General features: G+C 38.1%; 1 protein-coding gene across 1 annotated transcript; it reads left to right on the plus strand.

Moving 5' to 3' along the window:
• The first annotated feature begins 2,468 nt into the window (after positions 1–2,468).
• Positions 2,469–11,281, plus strand: LOC134539635 (uncharacterized). Its single transcript, XM_063381821.1, has 4 exons — positions 2,469–2,482; positions 2,969–3,123; positions 9,402–9,568; positions 11,030–11,281. Exons 1-4 carry the CDS (start codon positions 2,469–2,471, stop codon positions 11,279–11,281), a joined length of 588 nt encoding a protein of 195 aa, XP_063237891.1.
• Positions 11,282–11,605: the final 324 nt, after the last annotated feature.

Raw genomic sequence — 11,605 nt, forward strand, 5'->3', positions numbered from 1 at the left:
TATTAATGATTTAAAGAAGACTGGTTTATATTCAATCAGAAAAAAATTCGTCACCACGTCTGCAATAGTATGTAAAATAACCATTATACTAGAGTAATATATTTTAATCGACGTAACGGTTACAGTTTTAAATGTAAAACAGGAAAACATGAAATTAATTTATGCCACACAAATTATGTGTTTCAGAATAGTATATGTTTATATATAATAATAAATATTTTACTGAACTGTCTGATAGAATATTATACCCCTCCTCTTAGGCCTATGAATGTATTACTAAACAAACAATATACAAAATTGGTTTCAGTTGCATACACATATACCACATTACACTTGAAAACCCGTCATCAGTACAACCAACGTTTTCGCAAATTTATTTAATTCTTCAAAGACGCGAATAGACTGCCTGGCGGAAAACAGCGCTGCACGCGCCATCTCTGCGGCACTGTAGGGAACTATTCCATATTTAGTTTCGCTGTCTGTAGCCTGGAAGCGCATCAAATGTTCATTATCGTGTTCTCTGACTTTCTCAAATATGTTGATAACATTTTCTTTGCACGACAAAAATATCTAATTACTACACTTAATTTTAAGAAAGCAGAACCTCTAACGAATAAAAAATTGTTAAAATTTTGAGTTCATTGAAAAAATTTTTTTTTGCCAATGCTATTACCAACAATAAATTACAAATAGTATTATCATCTTAAAATACATTCGGAGGTGTGAAACAAATCCACACCATTTTGCTTTATGGTATTAATTTTTATGATACTTTTTTAATGACGCGCTATATTAATGTATGTTATTTATAAGCATGTGTCTATGTATATGTTTGTGTATTTATCTTACAGCATCACGCAAGGAATTTTCGATAAAACTTTTAAAGTGAAGCTTACCTAAAAATTTACCCTAATAGCTGAAAAATAGTTGTTATGGTTTATTAGTAAAAAAAATATCTCTGTGGTTAATTAAGCGGAAGGTAAGATTTTGGGTGTGTTTGCAATACATATTCAGTACATCCTAAAATTTTAGCGAGCATAATCTCGTGTAGTTAGCTAGTTACGTAATAATGAAAAGAATACTACCACGCGCAAAAAAAAAATACTTCCTTGCTGTGCTTGCAAACAGATTGCTGCAGTAATGACAGGGACCTTAAAATCAGAACCTGTAGCGTTTCTCTCTCTCTTATTACTTACATTTAAAACGTCAAAGAGTTGAACTTTAAATTCAATTTATAGCTGGGCTGTATATTTGGTTGAAATTTTTATGATGATTCGTTATTCTGAAGGAGAACCCACTTTCCTGAAAATGAAAAATAAAAATTCCATAATGTTAGTTTTGTAGTTCACCATTTCAACGAGTGGTTACGTTAAATGTAAATATTACAAAGTTGTGATATAGTGAGAGTGGAAGTTTAGGTTAGGTTACCATCATTGAAAATACTTTTGAAATTGTAGGCTGTTGGTTTTAAAAATTTTAATCTAGCTAACTTAATGTAATAAAATGCCCTATTTATTTCATAGTATTTGTAATGTAACTAACTTATACTAAACCACTGTTGGAACATTTCACAGTATTTTTATTGTAGCTAACTTAACATAACCAAACGTCCACGCTATTTTAAAGTATTTTTAAATGCAACCTGACAATTACCTAATTTTTCCGTCATTAACGTATATGGAAGACGACCTCGACATCTTTCCCGAGAGGGCGGCGAACTTCGGTAAACTTCGGAACTATTCGGGCACCCAAGTAAACACGGCTTAAGTCCCTCCCTAACCCAGACCCCTCCAAAATACACTTAGTTTTAGTTAGGTTAGAAAAAAAATCGAAGGTGAATAATTTGGCAACGGAGTGAGCAGGGCCGGTGCAAGGTAAATTGGCGCCCTAGGCGAAAAACCTTAATGCCCCCCTCCCCCCCCCCCCGGCCGGACACTCCAAAAAAATTTTCCTTGCCTCAAAATACATCATGTAAGCCTAAGATTTTGTCAACAATCAAATGTAAGCAGGCTTGTGTTTTTTTTTTTACTTTTATACTTATTACAAATCATAAACAGGTCACCGTGGACTTTAAATAATTACTTATATCAATATAAACATTCCAAACTGTTACAAAAATCCATTTTCATCTAGTTTCAATAATCGTTAAACATATTATATGAGCTGTTGTGTGTCGTGCTGCGCCGCCCCCAGCTACTTGGCGCCCTGGGCGGTCGCCTAGTTCACCTGTGTGGACGCGCCGGCCCTGCAGGTGAGCAGCCGATGTAGCCATTCCACACCAGAGTTACGAGCGCCCTTGGTCGCAAATCAGGGGGGGAGGGGGGGGGGGAACCTGACCAGAAAGTTTTTTTTCCTAACCTAACTTAAAGCTATGAGTGTGCGGGAGGGGTCTGGGTTAGGGATATAAGTTACTCTGTGTGACTCTCAGGCCGAAGCCTATACGCTCTAATCACGCAGGTTGTTTAAACATGCAGGAGATGTCGTATGTATCATGTGCTAGGAGGGGATTGGCCAGCCATGGCAACGTTTTAGCCATGACCACCTCCCCTCACTGACTATACTGGACTAAAACCAGATAAGTTGGGCCCAGGTAAAACCTGCATAGACACCAGAAGAAAACCCTGGGCACTTTACATGCGGGATGGAAAAAAAAAATTCCATGGATTAATAACAAGCAGGTTTGGTTTACGGGGACCAGAAAGGAAACGTAACCTAATATTTCACTTCGGTAAACTTCGGAACTGTTCGGGTTTGTGCGACTGCGGCTCCCAGCCCCTTGTGAGCTGTAAGGCCACATCCCTTACCGCGCATGCGCGACGGCCGAACGCTTTATCGACCCGAGCGCTCTGTCGGGAGAGAGAGAGAAAGAGAGACAGAAGGAGAGAAGGAGAGAGAGAGAGAGAGACGCGTGGGTGTGCCAATTCAACGCGGCGCTGAGCCGCCAGGGGAAGTGTTGTCTTGTTTCCAGCTCGTCTTCAGGGGTTCCGCGGCCCGTCCGCGAAGAGACACGGGTGTCCGGAGGTCTACCTCCGAGGACGAGAGTCCACCCGGAGATAAGGGCGTCGTCAGCCATGGACCTCGGCCTGTTCCTGGTGATGCTGGCAGCGTGCGGTCTGGTCGGATGTGAGTAACCCCCCCCCCCCCCCCCATCCATCAGCGCTAGTCTAATGGATCCCTTAGCTGAAAAAAAAAAATTGGTTGTCTGTAAAGTCGGTTTACGGACGATAGTTTAACGTGACGACGTCATAACAAAACATTGATGAAATGATTGCATACTTTTATGAATAAAATTGAATCATTTTTTATTGAATTATCACAATTTCGTATGGATACAAAGAAGGAGTGAAATGAAATCTACAATTTAATTGATAAATTTACTTTTACTTGCACTCATTAATTCAAATATGTTTATAACTTTAACGAAGAGATTATTTTCTCTATAACTTTTGTACATGTTTGCTATTTAACTTCTTCCAATAAGTTTAATGTGCCTCGAAAAAGTCAAATCGATGGTTGTTCCAATCGAGTGGAAGAGAGATAGATGCGGCGCAAGCGTACAATGAACGTAACGGGACACAGCGTAACGGGACAATGTGCGTGACGGGACAATGCGCGTAACGGGACACTTTTCCGTGCGTGCAGCCGGCGTTCATCGATTTATTGGACGTTGTCACGTCAAAAATCGCATTTCGGTACTTTTACAATATATTCCTCTGGACCATTCCACGAGAAAGATACTGCAAAATTCTTACAACAAATGGCTATAGAAAAACGTAAAAAAACCTATTGATGTACTTAAACTTATTAGGGCGTTTAATGCTCATTACAAGTACTCTTAAAATTTTGGGATTCAAAAAACAAATTTTTATTTTGTCCGCTAACTATTTATAACATCCATGCTGCAATAAAATTTTGTAATTGTATTTACCAATGGTTGTTGTTATTTATTCTTAAACACTGCGTGCACATTAGTATGACTATCAACAGCTAATGATAGAATTTTAAGTATTCGTATATCATTTATCGCTTAGAAAGGCGTTTTTTTAATATTGTGGTTGCATTTGCTCCGGGATGTATGTATGTGCGTGCTATAGACGCATCCCAATGTATTCGGAAACAGTAATAATTGTCTTCCTAGATATCTAGGTTGCAAGTAAACTAGCGGTCACTCAAAGTGCATGAATGATTCCAGGAGTATTCCATGTTATCTGAAGTCAGAAACAAATATTTCATCCCTAAGATACCAAATTATGCTTGAAAAAAAAATTCCCCCACTTCCCATTGATCACCTACGCTTCTGTATGAACGGTTAAAAATACTATTCGTTTTAAGTTCTGCAAAATCAAAGAACTATCATTTGCTGCCTATACTCATTGGACGTTGAACTACTAAGGTCTTATAATAGCGTAAACTGAAAATAGCTTTAGTTTCTTTAATACGTCCGGTCAACAAAATATATTTACTAAAACCCGAGGTAACTGTTAATAAATTCAGAGCCCATACCACAGGCACACTATGCTAACATACACACACACATATATATTTATATTTATATGATAAATTCTACCAGAGCAATATAGCTATGAACTATGGATTTACGCGATTTTTATTCATAAAAGTAACATTTCTTATACATATTATATTTAACCATGTCCAAAAAATAAATCAATGATATATTCTTAAGAGTACCTATATAATTGTTTTGTAATTATTTAAATATGTTCTTCGAGTTGGAGAGTTGAAATGGCACGCAGTAAATACGAGGGTTATTTTTTTTTCAACCTCCGATCGGCTGTAATAAAAAAACGGGAATGAATTGGGAAATTATTTTAATGTCAAAAGAAACGTACATATTTACTCTATTTTTACACATAATCACCGTGCAGATTGAGGCATTTGTCGTACCGATGCACCAGCTTTCCAATACCCTCTGCATAAAATGATACATCCTGCCTATTCAGCCACGTTTTAACAGTGCTCTGCAGTTCATCATTGGTGTTGAAGCGTCGTCCTCCAAGCCACTTTTTTAACGTGGAGAAAAGGTGATAGTCACTCGGTGCCAAATCCGGACTGTAAGGAGGGTGATCAAACACAACTGAGGTGTGAGTTGGCCGCTCCACATGGTTGGTGGATGGGGGTAAACACTACGAGACGTGTCGATTCGTGTACGAGCGATTAGGGTATCGATTAATGGGCATGCCATGGAGAAATGAAACTGTAATCACACTGCAGGGCACTGTTAAAACGTGGCTGAATAGGCAGGAGGCATCATTTTATGCAGAGGGTATTGGAAAGCTGGTGCATCGGTACGACAAATGCCTCAATCTGCACAGTGATTATGTGGAAAAATAGAGTAAATATGTACGTTTCTTTTGACATTAAAATAATTTCCCAATTCATTCCCGTTTTTTTATTACAGCCGATCGGAGGTTGAAAAAAAAAATAACCCTCGTATATAAATTACCAGTGATATAAATGATACTTTTGAAGAAGACAATGAATGTAAAGTCTTGCTGGAACCTTACTTTGAGACTAAATTACTTCTTTAAATATGATTGAATAAAGATTTTAGTTAATATCCTGTTAATTTACCTTATATTTGGTTAAAAAATATTTTTTACAATTTCTCATATTTAATATGAAAATTAAATGTTATCAAAACTACTCAGAAATGCTACCATTCATTGGGTAATATAAATTGCAATAACGTTATCGTGTGATTAAGTATATATATATATATATATATATATATATATATATATATAGCCTTCAATTACATTGTAATAAATGCAACATCGTAATTTATTTAAAAACAATTTTTTTCTTCATGAACCACCTTAAATTGTAATAACATGCGTTTCGAATTATTATTAAATAAAAAACCGTGCAACCGTCACTCGTGCAAGTTAGTATGTGTTCCAGAGGACATTACGAAAGCATTCAAAAATGACTGACTACATTATCTTTGCAATTAATTAGAGTTACTCAAAAAATTTTATTTATTTATTTTTAGGACTTTTTAATTTGCATATCAATATCACACTTATTTAAATACTAAATATAATTTTAAAATGTGCAGAAAATATTTAGCTTGGATTATTTTAATCTTCAAAATTTTTCCCAAACTAATTTCTATTTCTAAAATTTATGAACCGCTTAGAATATTACTGGGAGCTGTGGAGATTGTTCTTCGTATTTTATACTTTTGGGCCGCCTATAGCCACAGCCTGGATTTTTGCCAGTCTAACATTAAAAGTGAGATTAAAAGTGGAATAAAATTGCAGGAAAGCCGTGTAATTGATAGCAAATAATTTAATTAATTCATTCCAGAAACTTTAAAAATAATTTTTAGTTCTTACTTATACAAAATTGTCTTTTAAGACAAATGTAAATATTTTATGCAGGAGGTACAATTCGAGTAGGATTCTGCAAAAATCAATAACATATGTTATATAAAGTTCATTCTTTCCCCAATAGCGATTAACTACCTTCAAATTAGGAGCATAATTTAAAACTCTTAATCACTTTTGATGTGGAATATAACTTTTAACAAAGTAAAATCGAGCATTTTTACGTACTTACAAGTGGTAGAAATTGATTTTATCGCTGTAAAAATGATATGCTGAATATGTATTTTTTCATTACATTTAAAAATATTGTTAACAGTAGTTAGCTAAACGGTACCTTTATGAGAGATTTTACCTTTACTTAATAAGGTGTTTGTTTAGTTGGCAACAAATGCAAGCACACCAAGCCAATTACTGTGTTTCCTTAAGTATGCTCATATTTTTGTTTACTATGACATTTATCGCATAGATAAAAGACCAATGTGCTAGTTTTAGCTATAGAGTTATTTTAAATGATAATAACCTTGTGATACTCACACTTACTTAAACTATAACGGAAGCTTTATGTTCTAAATTTTTACAATAGTCTCTGTATTATCAGAGCTCATATTTTAATTTTGGCAATAGAGTAAACAGTGAATTATTAATTTTTAAATTACATTAGGACTTTGAAAGAATACGCAAGATTACGAGTGCAGATCGATTATTCGCAGTTCATAACAGCTTATTATATACCTATTTAAAATACTTATAAACAAGTTTTAAATATTTTTATTGGTTACAGCTGCCGTTCCTAACAGTTGTTCGGTTAAAAAGCGCTGTTCATGATGCGAAGTAAATTTAGATGACATGCGTGGGAAATATAAACTCTCGGGATGTGTTTTGCTTTCGTAGGCGTAGAAGAAAGACGTGGAAGCATGGCGTTGCGTGAACCGTGCTCAGCAGCCGATATGCGGGATGTAGGGGGAGGAAGAGTGTTCGGTGACACTCGTGACCTTGACGAAGGTCAGGTAGCCGAGAAAGAAAGAGACAGAGAACTCACGTGAGCCTGCACGCGCCGCTGCTGCGGTAGATTCTCAGCATCGTCGGTGACCCGTTCGAGGTATCGTCGAAGAGAACCGCAAACCCTTCCTTCGCGCGGACCGGTTGTGTACTGTCGGTGGAGGAAGGGTTTCACCGAAGCCACAAGGTGGTTAAGAGCGCCGAAGAGGGTGAGGGGGGTGCGGAGGGCTATGAGAGAGAGGCGCGACCGATGTTGGCGAAGTAGGAGGGAGGGGGAAGGGAGTACCACTCACCAAACCACGTGGCGGGTAAGGGTGGTGCCGGGCACCCCGTGGGTCGATGCTCTATTTTCGCGGGTTCGCAGCGGGTGTTTTGTCGATGGTCGGGTCACACCAGGTCACGCCCTGGCTGCCGCAGGGGGCGTCACTCTCGGAGATTCACGTCATTCCCCTTCCCTTTCCACTCTCGACCGCCGAGTCTGGTAACTACTTATACAGGATACTACTGAATAATTTTGGGCGAAACTTTAGGGTGCCGCCTACTCACGACACGAAAAGCTGTGCAAAGCTCTATGGAATTGGTCCGCTAATGGCAAACCACTGGATGTTCTGCAGGGGAGCCTTGCTTCGAATAGTTTTAGGAAGTGTGATACGCACAAGCAATAGTGTCAGTCTAGTCGAAACTAACTTAGGTTTATGGCATTATCCAAAGCAGCCAAACCCAGATTTCCCAGATTTTTTTTTAAATTGTTACAGACTTGGACAGATATTTTTAATGCATGCTACATCATATAAAGCTACTGTTCGTCATCACTTAACTAAATAGCATCCTGACTATTTTTGATATGATCGTAAAACTAAATAATATATACCATACACATAGGTATTGTTAGTAAAGAAAATATTTAGACTATGAAACAAAATCACATGTTACCCACTATACTTGTTATTAAATGCAAGAGATATACGCATTAACATTAACACAATAATTGTTCTACAGTTTATGTTTTTCCATACATTATACAACACGATTCATAAAATACATGCATTGAACAAAAGATAAAAGGAATTTTCATAATGAATGCACTGTTATTTCCCCGTCCATTAGCCCAGTCAGGATGCACTTTCCATATACAAAAACTCCCTTCCACTTTTTTCTTCCTTTTTTAACCTTTGAGGGTGCTAGTGGTAGTTTAAATTCAAAATGGCGACCTGCTTTTGCCACTGCTTTGGCCGCCACATTTAACTAATGGGGGAATTGTTTTTTTGTGGAAGAACTTGGCTACTTTCAACTTTTGATTTAAAAATAATAAATAAATTTGTAGGAAATTGAATTACCCACAACTTTGGTCATAACAGTTTTTAATCTATGGTAGATCATTTTAAATAAAACATGAGTAAAGCAGCTTATTATACTTATGCATAGTAGTTTTTAATTAAGACTTTCACTGGCACACATTAAAGATTAAAACCACAAAAAAATGTGTATGCATGAGGTCCACAAGTGACAGAAGTGAAAATTCTTGCTTCTTATATTATTAGGTATAGGAAACATAATTCTCATTGGCTGAGGTCACAGATTAAAAAAACATATATGCATGTATGCGAGCTCTAAATTATATTATTGCGCAAGTATGCAAGTGTGAAAGTGTGCAAGTATGCTAGTGTGCAAGTTTGCTAGTGTGTAATTATGCAAGTATGCACATTTCTGCATCATTTCAACCCCTCCCCTGCCATCTCCTCCTCTACTGGTTCTACTACCACATACCTAACTATTCCCCTCCTATCCCGGTTCTCCCACCACATACATAACTATTCCCACACAGTAGGAATTTTCGCAATGCTCGAAAATTGTAGCCCCCTAGGCAAAGAAGATTCACTTCAAAAAGGACGGAGTCTTTGTACATTCAGGCCTTTTTTTCGGACATCCCGACTAGGCTGCATGTTGTAGAGCGCACGTGCCAAAAGCCATGCGCAGCTGGGGGAGGTAAACATGGTACCTGGAGGTCCAACGGTGCCTTGCGACTGACGGGTCGCCATGTCGCTGCCGCAGGTCAGCTGCTCGCCAAGGTGCACCAGACGTACGCGGCTGCCGAGAAGGCCAACGACCTCTCCTGCTACACCTGCCATGCCATGGACACGGAGAGCGCGTGCCTCGACCTGGTGGGCAACATGTCCGGGCTGGTGACCAAGTGCCAAGGCGAGAACCGCACCTGCATGGTGAGTAGCGTTTCATTACGCCTCTTCGGTTTTATATTGACTAGCAAAACACAATGTACTACCTGGCCCATTGCTCTACCTAACACTCTATTTAACTTTTTTTTTGGGACAATGTAAAGTTTCATGTTCGGTTAGCTGGCTAAGTTTTTGCTGCGAGTTTACTGGAAATTGCAGATAATCTGTGGGAGAATGTTTGGCATGACAGAAAAAAATAACGTAATGTGTAACAGGCCTTCAGGTGAAGAAAACATTTGACAAAGTTGCTCAAAGTGCGAAGTAGAACAATGGTTAGTGAACAAGAAAGGGGATTATTACAGCAGATTTTATGCTGCCTTAATAAAACAGAAAGGATGGAATGTATTTTTACAGCATTCAGGAGTCTTAACAGATCAGGGAGTTTGTATGTGTATACGATTGTAATAATGCATGTGCCAACCAGCAGCTATCCTGGTTAGAACTAAGTGTGATGGAATAAATGCAGGTGGGAAACCATAACAGTGTAATCACTATTGCCTTTAGAACTTTTAAATAAAAATTGGATGAATTTTTTAAAACTTCAATAATATCGCAATAATACATGTTAACCAGGCAATAAGGATCCATTTTACTACTTTTGGTAATTGTTGCAATCTTTCACATAGTAAAAGTACACTAGATGCTTATAAACTCCTGTGAATTGGCTAGAATATTATAATTAACTTTATTTTGTAGTTTCACCTTTTGGGGCCTATCGTAACTGAATTCAGCTCAAAAAGAAACCCCGTGACAAAACAGTCATATTATTAATTTGTGGATGAAATGAGAGTAGTCTTAGAAAACCAGGTATTTGAAAGTCTGTTATTTCAAATGGAAATACAAATTAGATTTTACTACAGTTCAAAATTTAAACTGACACTGGATATTAATTTTGAATTAATACTTTGAAACTACATTAACTATCTTGCACTAAATCACAACCAATTGTCATGAAAACACATGTTATATTATCAGTAGTTATGGTAGAGCTGTGTTAGTTTAAATTTTCTATGTCTCTTGTAATTTTATTCCAATAATGGTGGAGAAGTTTGTCCTCTTCAAAAGCTGCCAAAACAGGACTAAGGATAGGAAATCAGATGGCCTTCGTAATTCATGGCTGAAGTTATAAATAAATAAATAATCAGATCCTACATAATTTCTGTAAGTAACAGTTAGTGAATAGTAATTAAAAGTAGTTACACTTCCACCTTAAAACCATTTAATCAAATGCTCAACACATGGCTTGAAAGCAAAATTTAAATTTTGCTTGAATGTAAAATAAATTTGTTTTAAGAAAGTGACAAAATAAGCATACATTGTTGAAAATGTAGTCACAAAGCTTTTAAGTCATAACATTTTTCTACTTTGTTATAAACAACACTTTATATGTACCAATTAAATGTTTGTTTTGGTTGTTCTCAGTTAATTCTTTCACTGTATACGCAGGTGAAGCGATTCTCATACACCACCAGCACTGAGAACTCCACCTCGGCGCCGCACATGTGGTCGCTGCAGCGCAACTGCTCGGAGCGCTGCGAGCCGGGCTGCATCGTCATAGGGGAGCGCACAAAGCTGTACGCTTGCACCGCCTGCTGCTTCGAGCCCTTGTGCAACAATGGCACTGGAGAAGCCATGCCTACCGTGCGCCCAGCCCCCTACCTCGCCATGCTGGCCGGCTGCACACTGCTCGCCTCCTGACACGCCTCCTCACTCAGTGACGATTGCGGCTAAAAGACTTCACCGACTGCTGCTTCGGCGAGTGGTTTAATAACGGTGGCAGACCGGCAAACCCCCTCCCTTCCCCGTATGACCCACCACTACAAAACTCAGCTGGCCAGAAACATGCTGCTTGCCTCCTGACAGACCTCCTAACTGACATAAAAATTTGGGTTAAAAGCCTGCACCACCTACTGATATGAACAGCGGTACAATAATACAACATAGGGGCCACTGTCATTGTATGTCTCACCACTACCATGCCATTCTGGTCGGCTGTATTCAGATCACCTCCTGAAATACCTC

This window comes from Bacillus rossius, chromosome 15 (assembly GCF_032445375.1).
Source record: "Bacillus rossius redtenbacheri isolate Brsri chromosome 15, Brsri_v3, whole genome shotgun sequence".
NCBI lineage: Eukaryota > Metazoa > Arthropoda > Insecta > Phasmatodea > Bacillidae > Bacillus > Bacillus rossius.